The 26,622-nt window shown below is 47.5% G+C and overlaps 1 protein-coding gene across 6 annotated transcripts in view; it reads left to right on the top strand.

Moving 5' to 3' along the window:
- LOC119174040 (intermembrane lipid transfer protein VPS13A) overlaps positions 1-26,622 on the top strand; it is a 1,344,268-nt gene that overhangs the window by 1,277,741 nt on the left and 39,905 nt on the right. For all 6 annotated transcript variants that reach the window (XM_075894208.1, XM_075894209.1, XM_075894213.1 and 3 more), the window contains one exon: positions 17,544-17,667. In XM_075894208.1, coding sequence (XP_075750323.1) covers positions 17,544-17,667 — 124 coding nt within the window. The remainder of the gene's footprint in view (positions 1-17,543; positions 17,668-26,622) is intronic.

Raw genomic sequence — 26,622 nt, forward strand, 5'->3', positions numbered from 1 at the left:
CCAGTCGATCCCCCTGACACAGTGGAAGATGGACAAGACGCCCTCGTTTTTTCAATTACCGACTTCACCGACATAGCTGCTGAACAACGCCGCAACCCCTCTTTGCGTGCTATTATCAATGGTCTGCACTCTCCCCACCCTGACCACTCCTTACAACTGTTCGTTCTTCACAACGACTTCTTGCACCACTACAACGCCCGCCCTGATGGTGCTGAGCTTTTACTCGTTGTTCCTGTGCATCTTCGCTCAGACGTTTTGGCCCAGCTCCACGATGTCCCCTTCGCTGGACACCTAGGGGTGTCATGCACGTATGACCGCATTCGCCGCCGATTTTTTTGGCCTGGCCTCTACCGTTCTGTGCGACAGTACGTTGCGGCATGCGAGCTCTGCCAGCGTCGCAAGACACCTGCTCTGCGACCTGCTGGTACCCTCCAGCCCATTGAAGTACCATATGAGCCATTTTTTCGAGTCGGCCTCGATCTTCTAGGACCTTTTCACGTGTCAGCCACCGGTAATAAGTGGATTGCTATTGCTACCGACTATGCAACGAGGTATGCCGTTACATGCGTCCTCCCCACCAGCTGGGCTACTGATGTAGCTGATTTTCTTCTTCATGACATCATTCTGCGTCATGGTGCTCCTCGTCAGTTGATCACCAACTGTGGCAGCTGTTTTCTATCTAAGTAGTCGACGAGCTCCTGCGATCCTGCTCTACCCACATCAAGTTCACTACAGCGTACCATTCGCAAACCAACGGCCTGAGACGTCCCCCGCTACGCCACCGATTACCAAAGAGAGGGAAGACCACTCAACCCCTTTTTATCCGGTTCCCTCTTGGATACATGTCTCATACACTTCTCACATACAGAAATTCGTGCTGGGGCCGAGAAGTAAGAGACGCTACGACCTGTTCCTGTTTACTGATTCATTTAATTTATTATTAACTTAAAACATCGTATACCGCGTACATCAACAACTACACAAATTTATAACACATGATTTGAACATTTGCGACATTCGACACAGGGCAGGCACATAAAGAAAGTAACTGTAACAATACAAGGGTATGCATATAAAAAAAAACACACGACGACACAAATAATGAAGTTATCAATTATTAAACCGTGCAATGTCTCAATATGCCGCATCTTTTTCCGCAAAGCTCGTTTGAGTAAGGGAGGTGAAGTTCGTCTCACAGAATGTCCATGTAGTCTGGGCCTCGGAGTTGGCTGCACGAATCAGGGCCGAAGGTTGGTTCTTGGCGTCGAGGTCTGATCTGTCCAATTCGTCAGTGTTTTCATCGTCTTCGTCATCGTCGCCTACGTCGTGCCTCTCAGTGATTTCCATCTTAGCTTCTCTACCATCTCGAGCTCATCGCATCGTCTCTCTGACCCCCTCGTATCGTCTCTTAGTCCCTTTTTGTAGGACCCGACTTCGCCCTACCAGGGCACCAAACCGATCGCCACCATCGACACGGCATATTTCTCTGTCAGTCGGTGTGTGTCATCTTCGACAGCCACTCCCGCGGTCCACACCAGTAGAAAACCCTCTCCCAAACAAAGCCGAGCAAGTAACAATGTACAAACTCAAGCCTCAGGGAGAGAGATGGGCGAGCCGTCCGAAGACACTTTAATTACGGGCGAACAATGGTCCCAATGCTTCCGAAAAAGTGCGTCGTCTATAATAGCCAACGTCCGGAGTTTGCAATGTTGTGCCAAAATGTTTTCGGCCAAACCAATTGTCCCGGTTTCTGGTACTTGATGAGCTGATGTCCAGAACGAGTCCTGACGTCTCCATGCAGCTCGGTGTCTCCCGCGAAATTCTCCGTAGTTGCCGCTTCTTCGTCATTCACCGCCGCGGGTGGCCATCCGCGCAGAACGCAGTAATGAACCCTGGAGCCACGGAGGCTGACGGAAAGTCATACTTGACCCAGCACAGGCGCTTCGGCAGCGTCGCATTCCCCGAACCAACAAAAGGTGCTCTGCTGCTCCCCCATTCCACAAATCTGAAGGGGGCGCGCAGATTATCTCCACCGTACACTGTCACTGGGTCTGTAGATGACAAGGCGCCGCCCAGTCCTCGTGTTTGCGCGGGGGAGCCCGTGAGAACAGTAGAAATAGTCCTTCTAGGTACTCCACTCCGGAATGCCCATTCGTTACACCGAAGGTTTTCTTTTCCTTTTTTTTTGCGTGGGTTTGAGAAACAAGTGAAAACATCTTGAAAGGACCGGGGTTCAGTCCGTGTTTGCGAGGACATCACAGGCCTCACAGAATGCCTCAATCATACCCTGACGAATATGTTAGCGATGTACATCTCCAAGGATCACAAAGATTGGGACATCCACTTACCTTTCGTTACCTTCGCATACAACAGTTCACGTCATGATACAGCTGGATTTTCACCTTTTTATCTACTGTTTGGTTATGACCAGCCTTTGCCCATGGACACGATGCTCCAATCTGACGCCCCCTCATCAACTGCTTATGCTCGTGATGCCCTGGCCCGAGCTGACATCGCCCGCCAAGTCGCCCGGGATCGTTTATGTGCCTCGCAACTTAACCAAAAGAGTGCTTACGATCGCCGGCACCGCAACGTACAGTACTCTCCGGGGTCGCTCATCTTGCTGTGGTTACCATCACGTCGTGTTGGTCTCTGCGAAAAACTGATGTCCCGTTACGTTGGCCCCTACCGCGTCATACGCAAGGTCACCAGCGTGACCTATGAGATAGCTCCACTCCATACCACGTCAGTACCAGCTTCAGTCCCGACCGATATAGTGCACAGCTCACGGCTTAAACCATACTACTCATGCCTCGAGAATTGATCGCACCGGGACGGTGCTTCTGCCGCCGGCGGGTAATGTCACGGGCTAAGTAGATGCCTGAGAATGACGACGACAAAGTGCTGAACGTGAACATGCTCGGACTGCAGCAGCGTTGTTCGCATTTGCTCGCCAGTATATTCGCCGGTATATTCAATGAGGGGGCGTCAGATTGGAGCATGGTGTCCATGGGCAAAGGCGGGTCATAACCAAACAGTAGGTAAAAAGGTGAAAATCCAGCTGTATCATGACGTCAACTATTGTATGCGAAGGTAACGAAAGGTAAGTGGATGTCCCAATCTTTGTGATCCTTGTAGACGTGCACCGCTAACATATTCATCAGGGTATGGTTGAGGGGTTCCGTGAGGCCGTTGGTTTGCGGGTGGTACGCTGTAGTGAACGACGCCGGGGCGCCTGCCCATTGTTGGCCGATCTTTCGGGTGGGGGAGAAAGCAGCCCAGCGTACACGAAGGCACGTGCACGATGCGAACCCCTTCCTTCCTGAAGATCCGCGTTAACATCTCACTGGTTGCTGAATGTCTGGGACCGGTACACATTTTGAGGGGCTGCCAATTGAGGTTGATCGGTGTTTTCGTATCCTCTGTTGCTCTGCGCGGTAGGTGGTGGCTCGAACGAAATTTTTGGGGTATCCGTTTTTTCTGAGGTCAGCAATTACAAAGGCGCCCCGGATTCGTTTACAAAATTCCGTGTGCTGAGTGCCCTTCGTCGTATATCGGCGAGACGAAAAACCTACCGGAACGACTGAAGCAACACGCCAATGATGTGCGGAAGTTCTACAAAGAGCGCAGCGCAGTCGCCGAACATTCTGAGACGTTGGATCACAGCGACGGCCATTCTTGAAAGCGAGCCGAACTGGAGGAGAAGGTTGGTACTTGAGTCGTGGCACATACAGAGGACAGCCCATAATATCAACCGCTCCCTCAGAACCCTTCCCCTAGTGTATTCACACGGACTGCGCTCCACGGCAAACCGAGAGAAATAGAGAGAGAGGGGGGGGGTCGTGAGCCACCTCGCGAGTGCTTTGAAGACGACGCTGCTACATAGCCTCCGCAATCACCCCTGGGGAAGGAACCAAGTCGGTTCTGAAACGTCATGTTTCTTCAAAACTTTTGGCTGGAGTCTAAATCATCTCCCAGTTTCATACCCAACCAGACAGACTTCTGTTGAATGTTTACTTTCAAGTCAATCAGCCAAGACTTCGGACACAATACGATGCAGCTCGTCAAGCGCTACATACGCATTAAGAATGGCATCTCAGTCTTCAAGACTCATCTCAACTTCAACCGCACCTGCAAAGAAAGGAAAGTCGTTCCTCAAGGCCTGTGCCTAAAACGACCTGTCCAGGCCCCTGAGGGCTTGGAAGTCATCACGAGAGCCGAACAACGACTGATCAACGCCCGCCTTCCTGAAATTAACGCCTCTCTTTGGAAAAAAGAACTGGACCTGTTCTTCGCCAAGCATCAACTTGAGCACCACATCCCTGAGTTGATGTCTGCGGTCGACACGTTCGCGGACTCTGTTGCGGTATCGACGGCAAAAAAGCGCCAGACCACTCATGATAAGAAACTCTCCCACCTGCTGGACCAGAGTTCCAACCAAAGCACCCAAAATTCCAGGTTTGTCACCAATCTTTCATCTTATCCTTTCACTGATCGGGAAACTTCTGTCCTGGCAAAGAGACATGGCTATAACATGTCAACGACCCTACGTGTACTGAAACTTGTCGCAGCTGTAGAGGAAGCCATCCAAAGCGTGAGGCCGGGCGGCAGAGAAGAAATCAGGCTGAAATCAATTGGGATCCTTTCGAAATTACCGTCACAAAGAAAAAACAACTTGACCACGGAGGAGAACCAGGCACTTCGGGAACTATGACGGGATCGAAGCATTGTCATCTTGCCCGCCAACAAGGGCAATTCGACGGTGATGTTGGACAGTGGGGACTACGATCGGAAGGTTTCAGCTCTTTTAGAAGGAGACGCATACACGCAGCTAGTAAGGATCCAACGAAGCGAACCCAGACACAGCTAAACGAGCTACTCACGGAAGTTTTTCAAGCACAACACGAATCTCAGAACACTTTACCTGCGACTAATCTGCCGTAACGGATCCGCTCCAAGTTTTTATGGACTACCAAAAATTCACAAGCCTGATGTCCCCATCCGACCGATTGTAGACTTCACTTTCTCCCCATGCCGAGCCCTTTCAAATTTTCGACACCAAATATTCTCCCCACTAACCCGGAAGACACCAACTCATGTCCGTGACGCCAGCCACTTTTTGCAGCTAGCGTCAAATGTGAGCATCGGCGATGACGAGAGCATGGTCTCATTTGACGTCATTTCATTGTTCACCAACGTGCCAGTTCCCTTAGCTGTCTCTGCTGCCCGTGCTGTGCTTGAGAAGGACGCAAGCCTGAGTGTGTGGTGTACACGTATCCCGAAGGAGTACGGCCACCAGCGTGGGTCCGGTCTTAGCGAGCCGCAGGGCACGCATTAACCGTCACCGTGGCGAGAACACGATACTGCTCAAAGTCGCAACACTTTATTGTGGCAACACCAAACGTAGTACAGCCCGTTGCAAAAAGGCGCGGCGGGAAAGCAAGTAGGCTTATCCACGCCACGGGCACAAAGTACTACACAGGGTGCCACGAGCACGTCTCCGCGGTAAAGGTGATCCACGGAGACACCGGGACAAAGGCCCGGTTGCTCGAGCGAGGGCAAAGGCGCTCGCGTTGGCTTCGGAGGGAGACGGGTCGGCGTAGCTAGGCCACGCACTAGGACACCGTACTGCCCTTCGGCCGTGAGTACGCAGCGGGGCAACAAAAGGTGAGCGTTTGCCTCGGGCGCGAGGCGCGGTCGGCGAAGCCCGACGAGCCCCGAGCGACGGGAGTCGCCGGACGGAAAAGGTGGCGTGGCTCACCGTTTGCAGTCCCGGAGAGTACTCACCGCTCCCGACGCAGCGCGCGAAAACCTCTCGCGAGTCCCCGCGCGCGGCGCCACAGTCAACATCCGCTTCCGGATGAGGGAGTTAAACGTCACTCCGCTCACCCACCACGGCAGACAGCACAGGAGAGCAGACATGTCGGGACATGAGAATGGCAGAAAAGGCGGGAAAGCCCGCGCAAAGGCAGCGGGCCAGCCTCAACTCCCACATCCCCCTCTCCTAAATTTGCCCTTTACCGGTCTGCAAAAGGCAGCCGGACGTCACCCATGCAGTTAAAATGACACTGCTATGAGCAACAGCTAACCTCAGTCCAGCCCTGCTACTGCTGCTAAAAAAAATGATTGCAAAGGAGAAACAAAACATAGATAACAAAATAAACACACGACACTATAAAGATAACTGCGGAAGGGAGCACAGAAAAGTGGCACTAGTGTTCGTGGTGCTGAAGCGGGATAGCGTCCACTGCGCGGAGGGGCGGAAAGGCGTGACAGTGTTCGCTGGGTGCGATGCCCGAGTGCGAGGTCAGAGGTACGGGAGGGGGCTCACTGATGGCTTGTTGCTGCTCTTGATAAGCCGCGAGTCCGATGAAAGCCGCTTCGGTTGTTCGGAGGCCCCGCATTTCTGGCTCGATGACGGAGCTGGATGTTGCGGGAAGCCGGGCCTCTCCGGTGGTCAGGGAGGCCGAACCAAAAATGGCTGCGAGGCGCCCTGGCGTTGGCGGGCAGCATATAGCTGCTTTCAGCTGGCCTCGCGCAGGAGCCATGGTGGAAAAGGCAGCAGGGCTTCTTCAGCGACAGCCGAGAGCAGAGCACAGCCGGATGGTCTGACGTCAGTGTGTCAATGCCCCCCCAAGCACCTCCAGTGCCCGCGTCGATGGGGGGAAGCCATGACGCACTCTTCGCGGGCTCGCACTGAAGCGTTACGCACTTGCACACGCACAGAAGCACACGCGCACACACACCGCCGACAGCTGCGCGAGCGTAGGCGCAAAGCGTCCTTCGTCTCTCTCTCTGCCGGCAAGCACAGACACACAAGGTCACACACAGCTCCCTTCGCGGTAGACGAAACGAACACGGAAAAAAAAAGTAAAAACAGAGCAAAACGACACTCAACATCTGGCAAAAAACATAAAATACAAATAACACTTAATATTAGACAAAAAAACAAAATACACATGAACACTTCAAAAAAAAAAAGAAACACTGGCAGCAGACAGGGCGGGGTCAACTTCTTTACGAGAAAAGGCCATAAAGAAGCTAACCTATACTGAGGCTAGACAGTAAACTGAGGGCCTTCGGTTGCGGAGAAGTCCGCCGTCCGGCACGAAATCACAAAGGTGACCGCTTCCTCAGATTATACCGGCGCGGGGTCCGAATGCGGTCCGCCGCTCCGGGTGTGCCCGTTGCTTGCGCGAAGTGCCGCAAGGCACTGGCGCGAGCTCGTCAGACCGTGACAAAGGGCTTCAGGTCTGCGATGTGGGCACGGCTGAGTTTTCCCAAAGGGGATCTTTCAGCTAGTACGCGCCACGGACACTCACTAACAATCGATTCATAAGACCGGGCGACTTTCCAACCCTTGGCTCAACCGTTTGTCAGACGTGGCAGGCACGGAATAGCGATAAAAGCCACGCTTCGTGCCGGGCCAGGTCACAACATTGCTCAGTTTGCAAAAACTTTCGAGCCACTCAGGTGACCGGCCATGGGTTCGTCGTGAGAGGATCGCAACAGTGCGGCTCTCAGACTTTTGGGCATAACCACCTTAAACGGGTCTATGGACTCGTCGTCAGTGGCTATATACTTCAGCAGGAGCCCGTCATGGTCCAGCAAAATGAATCCGCCGGGGACTCAGCGACACACGCTGTTTCAGCCCCCTAATCGCGCCCGCCGCAGAACAAGCAGCGTAACGGCGCTCCGCGCTTCGTCAAGACGGTTTACCGGCGCCCGCCGCAAAGCAAGCAGCGTATATGGCGCTCCGTCCCTCCGAGACTCGAAACGGATCACTCTGCTGAGCCTTCAGTAGCTCTTCGCTGCCGAAAGCAATTTCCATTCTCCCAAATGGGGGAGTCTGGTATCGCGCCCACTCAGGATCGCAGCAACCGCCGCGTGAGTCGGCGTTACGGGTTCACTCTCGGCCTCGTGGCCTTCGGAAAGCTCCCCCGCTTGGCCGCTTCGCGGTGCGCCACTTACCTGGTTAGCAGCCAAGGTTTGTCCGCATGGGGACTCACCCTTCTCGCCGAATGGCGGCGAAGCTGCTGTTTCGCCCCCGACGCTTGTATGTGCTAAGGCACCGCGAGCGGCCATCGCACCGAAATCCAGGTTCTCGGCAGACAACAGGGGGCACGAGATAGCGCGTCAGCTACCACGTAGCGGTGTATTCACCACAAAAAGGGGGTGACGACACAGGCGAGCGCCGAAGCGCGCCCGTCGATAGAGGCGGTGGCCTCTTGGTGCAATGCGGCATGCCACGAAGCAGACATGTTGCGACGAGCCCGAATCACGCAGGCGAACTGACTGGCTAAGAGCAGTCAAAAGCTAGAGCTTTTGATACCGCGTTGGGCGCCAGTGTGGTGTACACGTATCCCGAAGGAGTACGGCCACCAGCGTGGGTCCGGTCTTAGCGAGCCGCAGGGCACGCGTTAACCGTCGCCGTGGCGAGAACACGATACTGCTCAAAGTCGCAACACTTTATTGTGGCAACACCAAACGCAGTACAGCCCGTTGCAAAAAGGCGCGGCGGGAAAGCAAGTAGGCTTATCCACGCCACGGGCACAAAGTACTACACAGGGTGCCACGAGCACGTCTCCGCAGTAAAGGTGATCCACGGAGACACCGGGACAAAGGCCCGGTTGCTCAAGCGAGGGCAAAGGCGCTCGCGTTGGCTTCGGAGGGAGACGAGTCGGCGTAGCTAGGCCACGCACTAGGACACTGTACTGCCCTTCGGCCGTGAGTACGCAGCGGGGCAACAAAAGGTGAGCGTTCGCTCGACGAGCCCCGAGCGACGGGAGTCGCCGGACGGAAAATGTGGCGTGGCTCACCGTTTGCAGTCCCGGAGAGTACTCACCGCTCCCGACGCAGCGCGCGAAAACCTCTCGCGAGTCCCCGCGCGCGGCGCCACAGTCAACATCTGCTTCCGGGTGAGGGAGTTAAACGTCACTCCGCTCACCCACCACGGCAGACAGCACAGGAGAGCAGACATGTCGGGACATGAGAATGGCAGAAAAGGCGGGAAAGCCCGCGCAAAGGCAGCGGGCCAGCCTCAACTCCCACAAGTGAAAGACTCCTTTGGCGGTTGACGAGCTCTGTAGTCTACTAGAGTTCTGCCTCTTCAGTACATATTTCTCCTACAAAGGAACTATTTTCAGGCAGAACAGAGGAACCGCGATGAGAGCTTTCATCTCCGTCACGATGGCAAACCTGACCTTGGAGTACATACAAGAGAAAGCACTCAATTCCTTCTCGCCGCGACCCAAGCTTTTTCTGCGTTATATGGACGATTGCTTTTGCGTCATTAAGACGGCTGAAGTTGAAAACTTCAGACAACACCTTAAGTCTGTGCACCCAGCCATACGATTCACGACCGAGTGTGAAAGCAACCACTGCCTGCCCTTTCTCGACATCCAAGTGGAAAGAAAGCAGGATGGCCTGGAGTTCTCCGTTCATAGGAAGCCAACGCACACTGGCCGCTACCTTCAATTCGATTCTTCCCACCCCCCTGCCACAAGGCCTCGTCTGTCACCATGCTACTTGAGAGAGCTAGGAACTTATGCTGTAATGACACCGAGCGAAAAAAAGAAGAGGCCCGCATAATTGCTAACCTCAGAAAAAACGGATACCCAAAAAACTTCATTCGAGCCACCACCCACCGCGCAGAGCAATAGAGGATACAAAACACTAATCAATCTCAATTGGCAGCCCCCCGAAATGCATACCGGTTCCATACGTTCAGGGAACCAGCGAGATGTTAGCGCGGATCTTCAGGAAGGAAGGGGTTCGCATCGCGCACATGCCTTCGTGTACGCTGGGCTGCCTCCTCCCCCGCCCGAAAGATCGGCCAACAATGGACAGGCCAAAATTCTGTGTGCCGAGTGCCCCTCGTCGTTTATCGGCGAGACTAAAAACCTACTGGAACGACTGAAGCAACACGCCAATGATGTGTGAAAGTTCTACAAAGAGCGCAGCACAGTCGCCAAACATGCTGAGACGTTGGATCACAAAATAAATTTTGAAGAAATGGCCATCTCTGAAAGCGAGTTGAACTGGAGGAGAAGGTTGTTACTCGAGTCGTGGCACATACGGAGGACAGCCCATAATATCAACCGCTTTCTTGAAAACCTTCCCCCAGTGTATTCACATGGACTGCGCTCCACGGTAAAACAAGAGAGAGAGGGGGGTCATTAGCCACCTCACGAGTGCTTTGAAGACGACGCTGCTACATAGCCTTCACCGTCACCCCTGAGGAAGGAACCAAGTCGGTTCCGAAACGTCGGGTTTCTTCAAAACTTTTGGTTGGAGTCTAAATCATCTCCCAGTTTCATACTCAACCAGACAGACTTATGTCAAATGTTTACTTTCAAGTCAATCTGCCCCTGCTGTTTTTCAGAAAATGATGTCAGACATTTTGAAATATTGCTGTGGAGTACTGTGCTACTTAGATGACATTTTAGTCTGAAGCCGAACACATGCTGAGCATAATGCTAATTTGCAAGTTGTACTAAGAATCATAAGCAACACAGAAATGAAACTGAACGACAAATATGTCTTTGCCATCAAGCAAATTCAATTGTAAGACACAATGTCAGTGCCAGAGAATTGTCTTCTCTTGAATCTAAAGTGCATGCTGTTGTTAATCTACCTGCACCTTCAGATTGTAAAACCTAGCATTTAATTTTTTGGTCTTGCTGCCTATTACTCAAAGTTAATTCCATATTATGCTGATGTTGTTGAACCACTGCGTTCCATGATGCGTAAAGACCAAACATTCAAGTGGTCCAAGGAAGTCTGCTGGATCAGAAGACTGACACCCATTACGCATTTCATGCTGGTGTGCCAGACTGTTAAACTACAAGTTCATTGTACAGTACCGCAAGGGTTCACATAATGTTGTGGCGGGTGCACTTTCTCATTTACCTTTACAGCTTCCAGTTTGTCCAGAGCCAGAAAAAGAGATAATCTCTTTCATTACTTTTTGCATAAGCAAAGCTGACCTACAGGCAGCAAATGCTGAAGATGCTACATTTCAGCATGAGCTTGCATTCATTGCTAATGGCTGGCCAGATAAGAAATCTCTGCCACCGGAACTACTGCCCTACTTTGCAGTCAGATTTGAGCTGTGCTGTGTAGAAAACCTAGTTTTCCACACAGATAGTCACCATTCCTACATCAATGTGTGACAGACTTGTGCAGTTGGCTCATGAAAGCCACCCTGGAATTGTCAGGACGAAGCAACGGCTTAGAGAAAGATACTGGTGGCCTGGCTTGGATAGTCATGTTTAACGTGGCTCTTTACCTGCACAACATTTGCATAATCACCAACTGCATTCTGGAATTGACATTGCATGGTTACACCCAAAGTCTTCTGGCCTTTGCCAACATTGGATCCTGTGAGAACGCGACTATTCTATAAACAACAGGCAACTAAGCACCGGATTGATTTAAAGCGTGGAGTTAAACCTCCTAAACTACAGGTGGGCCACAGGGTCAAAGTTTGTCTTCCAGGCAATCAGATTAAGTACAAGGGTTCATAGGGACTGAATATAGGCACAACTTGGACTGAATTCATTCTGCCTTAGTGATGGCAATGTACGGAATGCTTCAAAGCTCATACTGGCTCATACTGTGCGAAACTCAACTTCGCAGCAGAATTCACTTCATCTACCTAATTCTTCATTCATGCAAAAGAATTACTCCCCACCTCCACATTCTTCTGCAATGCTCCAGTTAGTGACTGTTTCACAAACCACCTAATAGGCACCTTCACAAAATATGGCTGATGTGCCCAGCCCCAGTGCAGATAGTTTTGAAGGGGGGGAAAGATGTCTCGGGTACGACTGTGTCACGTATGAACACTCCAAAATCGCTACCGCGCTTGCTTTTCGAGGATTAGCATGTAGGTGAGCCCCAGGGCTCAAAATCTTCTGAGATGAATAAGGCTCCATCGGTGAATCCTTCACCTCATTCTCCTGCATGCCTTCGTCCCAAGCGACACCATAAAAAAATGGTGCGTTACCAGGATTATGTTCCTTCAACATGCTCCTACATTCCTTCATGTGATAAGTACTGTGTAATGTTGTTTTATTTTACAATTTTCTACAATATATTTTCAACGGTTATACCATATTCTCATATGCACCAAAGATTGATTATATTTTTACTAGTCTATCTTACTTGGCTTGTGCGAATATTTGAATGAATAGTTGAATATTTGAGTTTGCTTTGATTCGAATTTAAATTATCGAATATTTTTGAAGTTACAGCAATGAAAGAAGAGGTGTATATTAATCCGCATATCATTGCTTGTAAAGGTGGTTTCACTACAGTGTAGAAATGTTCAGGCGCGAAAACACCTATCAAAGGTAAAATCGCATTGCCGTGAAGCCCCCCTTCAAATTTAAAGGGGAGTTGCAACACTTATTGAACATGGTCAGAAAACGCTGCCGATCAGTGGTCGAGACTACCGAGGACACGCGAGGCAAATATTACAGCACTGCACACGTCCTGTTATTCACAATAAATTTTCAAAGCTAAAAGTTGCTTTCTTTCCTCGGCGAATGAGACTACAAGTTTGTCACAGCCAAGAAGGAATATACGGCTCTAGTCAGAGCCACTGGCTGATTTGAGCATGGCGCGCTCATCGTTACCGGGACCCCCGTGGGAGGTCGCCGCTTGTCCACAAATACGTGTGCGATCACACTGAAAATCCGCGTACTTGAAGAAAAAAAAAAGAGAAGCTCAAGATCACAAGGTGCGTGTAACTTTTTTTTTTTTTTTCGTATGCCATGCCATTCCTTCCTGCTTAACTTCCAGCTATTTTTTCGGGACCAGAAAAGAGAATGCAACTGCAGTATGCGACAAATTTTTGCAACTTTGCTCGTACTGAACTGATTCTAGAAACTTTGCGGCAGTCAATTTGTGAGGCAACAAGCACGTTTTAATGGCTCCATGGCTACTTGAAGAACTGTTGCAGGGCTGCTTTAAAGGAACATGTTATCCTCGAATCGATTCTTCATTTTATTAAGCTTGTTATGACTGCTTATATGCTCAAAGTATAATAAATTTTAAGATATTAGGTATCTTAGAGGTTATCACTCGCATCCTACCGAAACTACTACAAAAGATTGCTTCGACTTTCTTTGAACGAAAAAAAAATGGCATTTGCATAAAGCCCCTATTTCAATTCAAAAGAAATATTGTGCAGATTAGTTAGGTCATGATAAATAATCCCTTTTTTTATATTTCATACATACCATTCGAATTCAATTCTATTCGATCAAAATCACTGAATTCGCTTTGAACCTAAAATTCACTATTTGCACAAGCCTATATCTTACGCATGTTACTATATATCAAAGTTTCAGTGCCTTGCTGCTGTGTAATGTTTGAAACAACTGTGATTGCATGCTGTTGTACTAGTTCTGTATAATTCATCCGTGTTCTCTTGTACAAGTACGCAAGAGCTTACATCTCCATTCCTTTCCAGAGAGAGATGATGTGGTGCCAGGCATTTTATATCTTAAACTCAAAAATACTAATCTCGGAGTCATGGGCCTACGATTAGTTTTGGTTTCATGGAATCTGCCGCATAACACCACGTAACAGCTATATTGTGTAATCATTGCTATGTGTTGACCTGCACTCTTTGAATAAAGAGTCCCCTCCCCGTTCTAGGCCTAGCCTGACGTTCCTTACAGTGCTCTGGCGCTAACGCGGCCATTGTCTTCATCAGACGGTGCATCCGGCGGTGATACAGCACTTACTTAGCCTGAAGGACTCCCAACTCATTGCTTGTGACCCAGTACAAAAGCTGGGCGACGTGCGATCCCGGCTACATGAAGCACATGCCCTAGTCGACCCGTCAACAAGCTGTCCACTTTGTAGAGTCGAAAGGGTACTGCTGATAAATCATCTGGCACTGCTGATACTTCAGCACAAGAGTCTACCTTGAAAGAGGCTGTATAATTGTTTTTTGTTACGCCGACTTGTTTAGGCTGCTTGGGAGCAATGACAGTATGTAGGTGGATATCAGTGAGCTTGGTCGCTAGTGCTTTACAGGAATGACAGACCTAAGCAAAATGCCTTTTGTTTCAACAATAATTGCAGAGAGACGCACGTGCTGAGCATTCTAAGCGAACATCCATAGAAAGAACAAGTAGCAGCGCCGAAGAGTTCGGTCTTGAGCGGCGGATTACGCTGCCTGGCATCATAACACTGCGACGCTTTGTGAGCTTTGGTTGTGTCCAGTTCAATTGGCCTAAGTCCTTCAGCAGTCTCTTCTGCCGCTCTTTTTTTTTTGTGCCTTCCCACTGCTTCACCGAGTCCAAGCCTCCTTTCGTGACAATTCGGAATGACAACACAACTGCCCTGAGAGGCGAGAATCTCTGAGGCCAACCAGGAACCTGTCACACATGAGACGCCTTTAAACTTGAGTAGACGGGTGGCTGCAATGCTTCACTAGTCGGCATGGTGTTGTGTAATAAGCATCAACACTTTTGCCCAGTTCTTGAGTGCGCTTGTGAAAGCAAGAAGACATACAGCTTGCTTGCTGGGTGCACGAAGTGTTCAGTAAAACGCTTGATGACGCTGTCATAGGTGAGCATCTCATCTGTGGGAAGGAAGTGTCGAGCAAGATATGACCTTCAGGCACATACAGTATAAAATTGTGCGTACCTGCACTCTGGCAAAAACACGGTATACTCTGGAGACCCCTGCGTATCCTCGTAAAGTGACCTCATAAATTTTTTTTTTCACGTTAGCATAGAGGCATTGGTGAAGTTCAATTTGTTTGGTTGCAGAAGTAAAATCTCAAGCCACTTGCATTCAGGGGTCTGTTGCTTGTTGGCTGTCATTTCTTCGGCTAACTCGGTCAGAAGTAGAGGCATTTTTTCAGCCCCTCCTAACACCATGCTGTTCTGGCATGGACATTCACAGACGTTGCCATTTTTGCTGCCGTCTTCTTCTCTCGTGCTGGCTCGAACATGCAGAGCAGCTGCGGCACAACTTCTTTGTCTTCTCTGAGATGCTGATGGCTTGCTTGCCATAGGGCTCCCCCTTTAGCGAGATAGCCAGTGCGCGAAGGAGTGACCCCTATGAGCAGGTTATAGGTTCTGCTGTTGCAAAGTGGTTTTGTCTCGTTTTCGCAGATGGCTTGTAGTCATTGAGGACGGTGTCAGCGTCAAGAAAAGCCGTCTTTATGCAGTCAATGGAGACACTGTTTTCGCGTCTAAAGCAGCAGAACGAAATGCTTCGTGGACCAGGTACTTTGTAGTTTGACCTTTTGCTTCAGAAGATCACGAACTTCACTGCACTGCAGAAGATCACGAACTTCACCTGCATCAGGTTTTCACACAACTCCGCAAATATGGACTAGTCGCTAACGGACCAAAAAGTGAGTTCGGTGTTTCCTCACTGGACTTTCTTGGCCATCACGTGGATTCATGTAGGATCTCTCCACCGGCTTCACGTGTTGAAGCTATATTGCAGTTTCCACGACCAACAACTATGAAGAAACTACGTGAATTCCTCGGGCTTGTCAACTATTACCGGCGGTTTATTCCTCATTGCACTGCCATCTTGCAGCCACTCCATGCACTTCTATCCAGTCAAATGAAGCCCAACGCTTCCATCTTCTGGACGGGCGATGCAGAAACAGCTTTCGGCTTCATCAAGGAAGCTCTGGCTAACACAACACTCCTCGCGCATCCAGATAGCGATGCCATCACATCACTCATAGTGGATGCCTTGGATTCGGGCGCTGGGCGCGTTGGAACCAGAGACATGACCGAATTCATGAGCGTCGCAAAACCAAGTGTTTTATTTATAGAGGCCTATCGCAGTCTCTGAAATGGGGGGCGCCATCACACAGCTGAATGAGGACTGGTGAGACCACAACTTTTTTTTAAGGGCGAAGTTTTTAAGCCGTAGGTTCGTCCCTCCTAGCTTGTCGAGGTTCGTGACTGCCTATTTTGATGACTCACTCAGCAGGTGCGCACCGGCAAACAGACAGACGCACGGACAGGCAGACAAACAGACAGAAGCATGGACAGATGGACAGACAGAAGTGCAGACACACGGAGGACCAATTTGCCCCACTCATCATCACTCACTTCGAGGATATGCTGTAATTTTTATTTTTTATTACTATAGCAATTATATAGACACTCTTGGCTGATTTTTGTCATCGCCGTTGTTGTGTTCCGGATTTGTATATGTATGTAGTCGTTGTGTTCCGGATTTGTATATGTATGTATATATTTTTAATATGCACAAAGAAAATTAATCCGAAAGAAAATTTCCAGGCACCCACCGGGGATTTGAACCAGCGACACCTCTCTCCTCAACAAGCTGCATAAACCAACTAAACTACACCACTCATAGTGTCCTTTCCACTAACGGCAAGCTATGTATATATACCAATTACCACTGGCTTACTGCCAATGAACTTAAACATACATTCTTCAATAAAGCATGTACTTTGTTTGTACAAGCTATACTTACTTTCTTTAAACATGGACTTGTTTAATGGCCTGATCAATAGAGGGGTGGGTTCACTGAAGCACATACAGTTGGATGAAAGGGGCATTCGAAAACGTCTCTGGCTGCACTTCAACTTTTATGCAACAGGAAAAATTGTTTGCATCAAGTCCAGGACCATTCTAGAAGGTGCTAATCTAGCCGTGCTTGTGAATTCGATTCCCATCTAAATGCACACCGTCACTATGACTTTAGACAGGCGAACTCAACTTGCTGCCCCAGATGAGTTGTGGTGACACTTGCACTGTTAAAACATTGTACAACTTCATTGTTGCAGTGTACATCTCACCAGAAACTTCGCGGGCAGACGTCATGAACGTCTTTCTGCACAACTTTCGTGTGGTGTGTCTACAGGATGTGCCGGTGATAGTCACTGGAGACTTCAACATTAGTGTACTCCGACATAACCAGTGGCTTGTTGTGTTTCTCGATGCCAAACTTAGACTTTGCCTCCTGTTGAATGTCACGCAGTCAACTATTCACAACAATACCTGTTTAGACATTGTGGTTACTGCATTACTGTCATTTCAAGCACAGTTGACCATGTTCACTGCATTCTATATGGTTTCTGCTTATCCTAGCATTACTTTGTATAACAGCCTAATGTGTTGCTATCACACGCACTGCTTCGGCCTTGTGCCAAAACTGTCACTTTTTTTTACCAGAACTGACAGGTGGAGGATAAAGGTTGTGGATCACAAAGTAACAATTGTGGTATCGCATGTTCAAGTGAGCTGTCGATGATGCTTCAAAAATATATATTGTCAAGTTTAAAGTTATCCTTGGCAACTGTACAAGCTTGTCCATGATTGAAGGGTTGGCCATCTGTTAAGCATATTCATATAAGCAACCTTCTTCTTTCCGACCTGTGTGCTGCCTGCAGTTGATGGTTGAGTGTTGGAGCTTTCTTGTGTTAGCGTGCTTGTCTTGTAGTTCTACGATTGGGCAGGAACTCTTGAATTGTGTGAGGAGTGCTCTTGAATAATATTAGGTGCATTATCTGTGTTTTTTAGAGGCTCATTCAGAAGGCCTTGAGAGTTTCTTCAGAGGCATTGGCAAGGGGCTCATGGGACTAATGACTAAGCCTGCTGGTGGAGTGGTCGACATGTTCACCATTGGAATTGATGGCATTCAACGGTGAGTTTTGCTGTACGCATCAGCCTCAGACTCACGGCACAGTCATTTGAGCTCATCTCAAGCCTGCAAATGTACTCATCTTACCATTTCACTCTTCAATAGCCAAATATTTATAGCTTCTTTAGTTGGCATTCAGGCTGCTACCTAAATAAATCAAATGCTAACTTTTTTATGCAGCAGTGAATTAGCGTCCTTGTCTCAACTAAACTATCAACCCGCTGTTTTTGCTCCTTATAATGTTATTTGATTTAATGTACTGCACTCATTTAAAATACTACGCACACCATTTTTTCATGCTCAGGGTCCTCCTGTCCTTTGCCTCATTTTTTCAAACCTGACCAATACACAGCACAGGCACACTATGGCCCATTATCCTTCAAAAGCCAACTATAGCGATATTTCTTGCCTCACTTGGTTTAACATAATTCTACATTACTGAGACACTCCTGTTATGTGCTTCATAGTATAGTTACCAAGAAAAATTTTAAATTATATAAAAGTTTGGCAAATCCTACATCTTGTGGGAATCGGTTTTATGCAAAGCAATTTACAAATAATCTATGCTGCATTTCTTGGCTTTGAGCCAAGCATGACAAGGTAGGCATGTTTCTGTGAGTATCATTGTGTGTATACTATATTGGGCTTAACATAAATGTGACTATTCTGGTATGGAAAGAGGGTAACTTTCGATCTGATGTGATGTCAGTACTCGTATTAGAGCACTGACGTTGGTATCATTGAGACAAAGCACTTTATGGTGCAATTATGTGAATATTATAGGCAACTTTTGTTACCAATTACTCATAGCTGGAGCAATGCTTGTATATAACTTGTTGAATCATAAAAACACCAATTCAATGTTTATTACACTGTTATAAAAATGCAGCTAATGATGAAAACACACATGATGTTAATGTGTCGTGAGACCTCTATCATAAAAGTACATGTCTAATGTTTATGGCTTCGTTATAAAACTTGATAGCCAGCATTTCAATCATGATTGATGTTGCACCAACATTATGCCTACATGGGGCATTATTCTAAAGACCCCATACAAGACCTGGTGGCTCTGTCGTCGAATACCTGACTTCCAAGCAGAATGCTTGGCTTCAATTCCTGCTTGGATTCTAATTTTAAATGCGAAGCATTTCTTAGCAAATCAAAGACACTTTGAGTTGTTTCTATCGTGGGGATAGGTTTGCTAAATCAGCTTACCCTACGAAGCAACTGCCAAAGTATGCGACATCCTCCACTGCTCTCAGGCATGAAGACAGTATGGCTGGGTTTGTCGATTGTCCAAGATGGCACAGAGATGGCACTCGAGGCAGGTCATTGACAAACATGGGTTTATTAAACCAAGATACAGAACAGTGGGACAGTGACGGGCTTGTGGACCTGGAGGGCAAGTCCGCAAGACCGATTGAGTGCACTATTCTGTGGCGTCACGGCTACCACACAAAGGGGACAACACTGAAGTGCCTGAAAAAGAAATCGCCCACAAAGGCACAGCATGGCTTCCTCGTTGCGAATGTGGGAGCATCTGCCCGGCGCCTTAGTGCTGGGCAGAAGCAAGCTAACAGAAAAGACTGTTACAGCAACCAATGAGGATCGGTAAAGCACCACGAAGATGTGTGCTAGCATGACACGAGGGAGAGGCATTGTCTGGGCGCATTTGAACACTTTTATTTATGCACGGAAAACCAACGTGTGGCTTGTGCTAGGCAAAAAGGCATGGTGGTGAAACTACGGTGACCATGTTCCCAGCACTTGAGCCACACGGGACAAGCACTCGCGCTAGCTGGGGAACGAGGCACCCTAGGAGGTAGCATACTCGATTTATATGCTATCTATCTATCTATCTATCTATCTATCTATCTATCTATCTATCTATCTATCTATCTATCTATCTATCTATCTATTCATTCATCTATCTATTTACAGTGAAAGTTCGATCATACGATGAGAACTAACAGACAGTGATGCTGAGAGGAATATGGGGGATGTTAAAAGTAATTGTAACGTAAATGTGAAAAAAGAAAAGTGGACCAAAAGATAACTTGCCGCTGGCAAGATCTGAACCTGAGACCTTTGATAAATTCATCCGATGCTCTACCACTGAGCCATGGTGGCAGTCATCACTCCGTTCACTTTATAAGGTATAAATGTGCATTTAAACATGAGTGCCAGCACCGCCTGTGGGAATTGCGGCAAGTGTGGAATACTCTTTTCACCTGTTGGCATCACGTAGCACATGACCTTATTACGAGCTGGCAGCTGACCTTGCATACTACCTGAAGGCATCAAGTCTGCCAGAATAAGACTCTCGCCAAAAATGAAAAAATAAAAATTAAAAATTTAAGGGCTCATTTTTTTAGTTAAACATGGTATTAATGTTAGACACAATATTATTTTTGCAGCGAAAGCTATTATGAGATCAGAACAGGGGTTTTTGGTGCCGTGGTTGTCTGCCGCAGGCAGTGTCCATAACCACCATCATGCAAAATGAGAAGAAAGCTAACTAAATAAAAAACACTAAAGACCCAATGGGATTTAAACCCGGCTCCACTTTGTGCCAGCCCGGTATTCTACCATTGAGCTATTTCATTGCTTGAAACTTCATTGAAAACTGGCCCTAGGCAGTTTTCATGCCAGGAAATAAATCATGTTAATATGAGTAACAAAGCATTTTAGAATAGCGAAAAAACAACCAGGTGTTACACATTGTAAATTGCATAACATGTGGTTCATCGTATGCTCCAACCCATTGCAAAAGCCTCAGGCATAATTAAATCTTCATTGTCGTCAGTCACAGCAGTGAAAATTGCACAAAATTTCTCACTGTCGTGTTGTCAAGGGGTTGGAGGAAAACTGAGAGACACCAGTTGTCAAATGAGAGAACAAACAATAAGCTTATTATTCTCCCATGCTTATCTCCTATGCCGTCCAAGCTCCTGTAGCCGTCCCAGCCTCCCTTACGGCGAGGTTCCAGCAAGCATGTGGCACCCTCTCTGGAGAGTGTCGAGAGTTCTCATAATATGACACCTCCCTCTTTTGAAAAATACAGGCCCACAGCTTGCTTATAGGTTCAGGCGTCACGGTTGTTTAACGGCTCGGCCATTACAGGTACTGTGGTTGGCTTCTCCTGACCAACCTGTTCCTGCGTGGTTCGGTAGTGCAACTTTTGGCACTTTTTGGAGATGTGCTTTTGTGCAATGAACACTTCCTTTGGCCGTTTACACAATATAAGATATCGGTGCATTTGAAACACCAACACTGGTCCTTATTGTTGGCTCCTGGCCATGTCTGATCTGGACAACTGTACCTGGCTTTAGCCGTGGCTGTTTCTGTTTTTACGCTTCCTGTTGTAGTTCTTGGCTTCTCGCTCATAAATAACTGCATTTTTCTTGCCAGAACTGATGCTGGTATTTTTACTTTGTCTCCAGTGTTCCAGGCAGAGTAGGAACGTTTATTCTGAGATTGCGGCCCACGAGAAGCTCAACTGGCAAATAACACTTGGGTCCAGGTGTAGCTCTCTTTGCAAAAAAACCTTTCACAACATTTGTGGATTTGCTGATGATGTTCTTGGCAGTTTGTACAGCTCTCTCAGCTTCGCCATTGCTTCACACATAATGTGGGCTAGAGGTCACATGTTTTACACTCCAACTGCTCATAAATTGTAGGAACTTTAGCCTATTTAACAGATAGCCTATTTAAGAGATGAATAGATTCCAACATTATCAATCAATGCTAACAGGCATAAACCATGGTTCACAAAAAACCTTAAAAAACTTGAAAACAAGGAAAAGCAACTTTTTCGCCAGGCTAAACGAAACCCACACCTCAATTCATGGGAAAAGTACTGCGAAGCTGAACGTACATATCTTACCGCTATCCGGCAAAACAAGTACACCTTCTTTCACTACGACCTGCCTAAGATGATCAGTGAAAACGCTAAGAAATTTTGGCAAACCATCAACCCACAGTCAACCCGCACTATATCTTTACCCAAGAACAGGGTGAAATGCTGTCGGATAAAGACACTGCTAACATGTTTAACCCCGCGTTTTCTTTTGTTTTCACCTAAGACTCTGATGAACTATTACCTACGTTTCTTGCACCTTTTGAGGCTACAATGCCTCCTATCGCCATCTCGATAGACGGCATTTCAAGCATAATTGCCAACATTAAACTGTCATCATCTGCTGGTTTCGATGAAATCACATCGAAGTTTCTGAAGAACACCAAATTCATTTCCGTGACTTATCTAACGCTGTTGTTTTCCCAGTCACTGTCATCTGAAAACCTACCAAAGAGTGGAAAATGGACAAGGTCGTTCCAGTCTACAAATCAGGCAGCAAGAGTTCACCCTTAAACTACCGCCCCATTTTAATCACATCAGTGCCTTGTAAGATCATGGAGCATGTCATATACACTCATATAATTAGCTTCCTTGATTCTAAAAATTTTTTTCACCATTCTCAGCATGGGTTTCGCAAGGAACTATCCTGCAAAACACAATTAGTGGCCTATCTCCATGACCTGCACCTCAATCTAGACGCTAACACTCAAACTGATGCAATTTTTCTTGATTTCACTTAAACACTCGACAAAGTTGCTCATCAACACTTACTACTACAACTCTCCCAACTGAATCTAAACCCCACAGTTCTAACATGGATTGAGCAGTTCCTCACTAACCGCCTGCAGTCAGTGTGCGTCAATAACAACAACTCTGAGCCTCTTTCTGTAGAATCCGGCGTCCCTCAGGGTTCTGTATTGGGCCCCCTACTCTTTCTAATATATAATAATGACCTACCATTGCATATTACTAGCAAAATCTGCATGTTTGCCGATTATTGCATTATTTATCATTCAGTTGTTAACATTACTGACCAGTCTGCTCTTCAACAGGACTTGCACAACATTAAAAACTAGTGTCAATGCTGATTAATGATTTTAAATACTGGTAAATACAAAACAATGTCGTTTTTTTGCAGTCCTAATGCGTTAAAATTCAAATATGAAATAGCAAACCAGCAACTAGAGACCGTATGCCAATATAAATACTTAGGTGTGACGATATCAAATAATCTCGTCTGGTGTGTGCATGTGAACAACGTTATTGCATCATCTAACAAAACATTTGGGTTTTTACGAGGTCATTTACAAAGCGCTCCACAGCATGTCAAGTTACTAGCTTACAAAACACTAACATGGCCCAAACTAGAGTATGCATCAGCCATTTGGGATCCTCGCCAGATATTCCTCACAAACACCCTTGAGGCTTTTCGGAATCGTGCCATTCGTTTCATTCATTCCGCCTTTTCATACGATATCACCGTAACATCATTGAAATCGAAATCCGGTTTACAAACACTTTCTAATCGACGCCACATTGCTAGTTTATCATTATTTCATAAATTCTACCACAGCGCGCTAAATCAAGCACCCTATATTTTGCCACAATCACGCATATCCTATCGCATTGGTCACCCCTTAAACGTTGCCCGTCCTCATGCTCACACAGTCACCTTTGCATGTTCTTTTTTTTCTCGAGCAGCCGAGAACTGGAACGACCTTGCACAAGAAATCGCTAACTCAAGCCCTACTGCCTTCATTGAAGCGATCACATCGCAATATACCATATAATAAAGTGTTCAACCTGTTGTATATATTGTAACCCACCCCTTATGTAATACCCTGGTGGTGTCTTTAAGGAATAAAAGTGAAAGTGAAAGTGAAACTTGAGTGAGCTGTACTGCAGGCTATTGTCAAACCTCTAAATGTTCAGAATGTTGTAGCAGGCAAACAGATTACAAAGGAACTGCACATGTTCAGTTTGAGTTCCATAAACCTTTTTCAGTTCAAAAAACCTTGAGTAGTTGTCAACAGCTGCTATGTAATTCTGTCATTTGTGGTAGAACAAGTTTGTGCTGACCACCTGCCGTGGGAGCTAGTCCTGGGAGTGGTGTCTGAAGCAACTATTCATTTGCCAAACAACGTTTCATTGGGCAGGTTGGGCATCTGCTCGCATACTTTTCAACGTCTTGGCTGATTTCTGGCCATCACGAAGACTCCTGTGCTCTTGCTCAGCATTTGACAACACCTTTGTGTTCTGTGCAGAACTTCTTTACGAAGGGCTTATTGTACATGTATCTCAAAAGAGTATGGCCACTAGCATGGGTATGATCTTAGCGAGCCGCAGGGCATGCTTTAACCATCGTCATGGCGAGAACACGGTACTGCTCGTGGTCACAACATTTTATTGCCTGAGGCAACATCAAAAACTCAGTATAGAGCCCATTGCAAAAGGGTCGGCGGGAAAGCAAATAGGCTTATCCGTGCCACGTGTGAAAAGTACGACACAGGGTGCCACGAGCACGTCTCCGTGGGTAAAAGTGATTTCCGGTCAGACTGGGACAACAGGGCCTGGTCGCTCGAGCGAGGGCAAAACTCCGCTTGCGTTGGCTTCGAAAAATACGGGTCGGTATAGTATGACCACGTGCGATGACATCGCACCGTTTTTAGGCCTAGCGCTCGAAAGGGGTAACAAAAGGTGAGCATTCGCCGCAGGCACAAGGCGCCGTTGGGAAAGTTCGGATGAGCCCCAAACATAAAAAGCCGACGGACGGAAAAGAAATGCTTGCTCACTCTAAGTCATCTTGGAAAAATCTGACTGACTCCAGCAGCGCGTGCGAAACATCCCTAGAGACTTTGAGCATGGCACCACAGACGACATCCACTACCAGGTGAGAGGGATCAAGGTCACTCCCACTCCCCCAGCGCGACGGACCACGGAGGAGGGGAGAGTCATGTCAGGACATGATAACAGCAGAAATAGGCGACAAAACCCACGCAATGGCGGTGGGCTAGCCTCAATTCCCACGTCTCCCTCTCCTAAATTTGCCCTTTATCGGTCTGTGAAGGCAGCCGGATGTCACCCATGCAGTTAAAATGACTCTGCTATAAGCAACAGCCAACCTCGGTCCAGCCCTGTAACTGCTGCTAAAAAAAAATGATGACAAAAGAGAAAACAATAATAACGAAATAAACACATCACACTTCAACATGTTTGCGAAAGGGAGAAAAGAGAAGTAAGGCTAGTGTTCATGGTGCTGAGGCAGAATAGTGTTCACCGCGCGTAGGGGCAGCAAAGCGTGATAATGTTCGCTAGGTGCGATGGCCGTGTGCATGGTCAAAGGCACGGAGGGGCTCCCTGATTGCTCATGGCTGCTGTTCATGATTGGTCAGCGTGTCCGACAAACGCTGCTTCGGTGGTGGTTCGAAGGCCCCTCATTTCTTGATGAATGATGGGGTAACCTTGCTGGGAAGCCAGGTCTCAAAGGATCGGGGAGGCTGAACCGGAATTGGCTGCAAGGCATCCTGGCGTTGGCAGGCAGCAAATAGCTGCTGTCAGCTGGCGTCGGGCAGCAGCCAAGGTGGAAAGGGCAGCAGGGCTTCTCGGCGACAGGCAAGAGCTGGCCACAGCTGGACTGTCTGACGTCAGTAGGTCAGGGCCCCGAGCACCTCTTAGTGTCCACATCGATGGGACGAAAGCATGATGCACACTCTTCTCATGCACGCACAAAAGCGTCACGCATGTACACACTGACATGCTTTGGCCACAAAATAACACACACACAAAGTAAAGAAACACTAAATGACAAGCACAAGCGGCACTTCCAACTAAAGTAGACCGTGTGCAAATTCAGACTTAAGTAACAACATACAGACATGCGCAGTCTTCACACAGCCTTACGCTATCCAGCTATTGAACAATCTCTTCTCTGATAAGTACGTCACCGATGATTCGCTGATACAACTTTCACCTTTCTGCTTAATGTAATTTGCTTCCATCAACTCACGCGCAGTTTTATGCCTACTTCTACCTGGAATCTTGACCTTGTTAAAACGTGGTGCACACCCGCAGGCTTTACAATGCTTAGGCAAATGCACCAAAACATCTTTCATTAAATTTAATTCATGCTCCCCAACCTGTTCATTAATACAGCGCCCGGTAGTTCTGTTGTACGAGCTGCCACAAGAAAAAAGAATCTCATAAACAATGCCTTTGGCACGAGATTCCCTTTTCTTGTGGCAACTCGTACATCAGGACTACCAAGCACTTTATTAATGAACAGGTTAGGGAGCATGGATTAAATTTAATGAAAGATGGCTTGGCACATTTGCCTGTGCATTGTAAAGCCTGCGGGTGTGCACCACGTTTTATTGAGATTAAGATTCTAGGTAGAAGTAGGCATAAAACTGCGCGTGAGTTGATGGAAGCATAATACATTAAGAAGAAAGATAAAAGTTGTATTAGCGAATCGTCGGTGACGCTGTACTTATCGGAGAAGAGATTGTTCGATAGCTGGACAGCGTAAGGCTGTGTAAAGACTGCGCATGTCTGTATGTTGTTACTTAAGTTTCGATGTGCACCCGGTCTACTTTAGTTGGAAGTGCCGCTTGTGCTTGTTGTTTAGTGTTTCTTTACTTTGTGGGTGTTATTTTGCAGCCAAAGCATGTCAGTAAGCAAGTACCAACTAGGCCAACAATCAGTGTTGTTGCATGTACACAGGCACATAAGCATGCACACACCTACTGCCGACGACTGCGCGAGCAAAGGCACAAAGCGTGTTTTGTCCCTCTCTCCACGCATGAGCACCAATGCTCACAACTCCCTTCTCTGGTAGAGGGAATACAGCACAAAAAGTGTTAAACAGAGTAAAAATGACACCGAATAATAGGCCAAAAGACAAAATACAAATGAACACTTGAAAAAGAAACACTGGCAGCAAACTGGGCAGGGTCGGCTTCTTTACTGGAGCAGGCCATAAAGAAGCTAACTTATACTGAGGCTAGACAGTAAACTGAAGGCCTTCGGCAGCGGAAAATGAGTCCATCGTCCAGCGCGAATTCGCTCAGATTATACTGGTACAGGGTCTGGATGTGGTC

Source organism: Rhipicephalus microplus, chromosome 5, assembly GCF_043290135.1.
Source record: "Rhipicephalus microplus isolate Deutch F79 chromosome 5, USDA_Rmic, whole genome shotgun sequence".
Classification (NCBI taxonomy): Eukaryota; Metazoa; Arthropoda; class Arachnida; order Ixodida; family Ixodidae; genus Rhipicephalus; species Rhipicephalus microplus.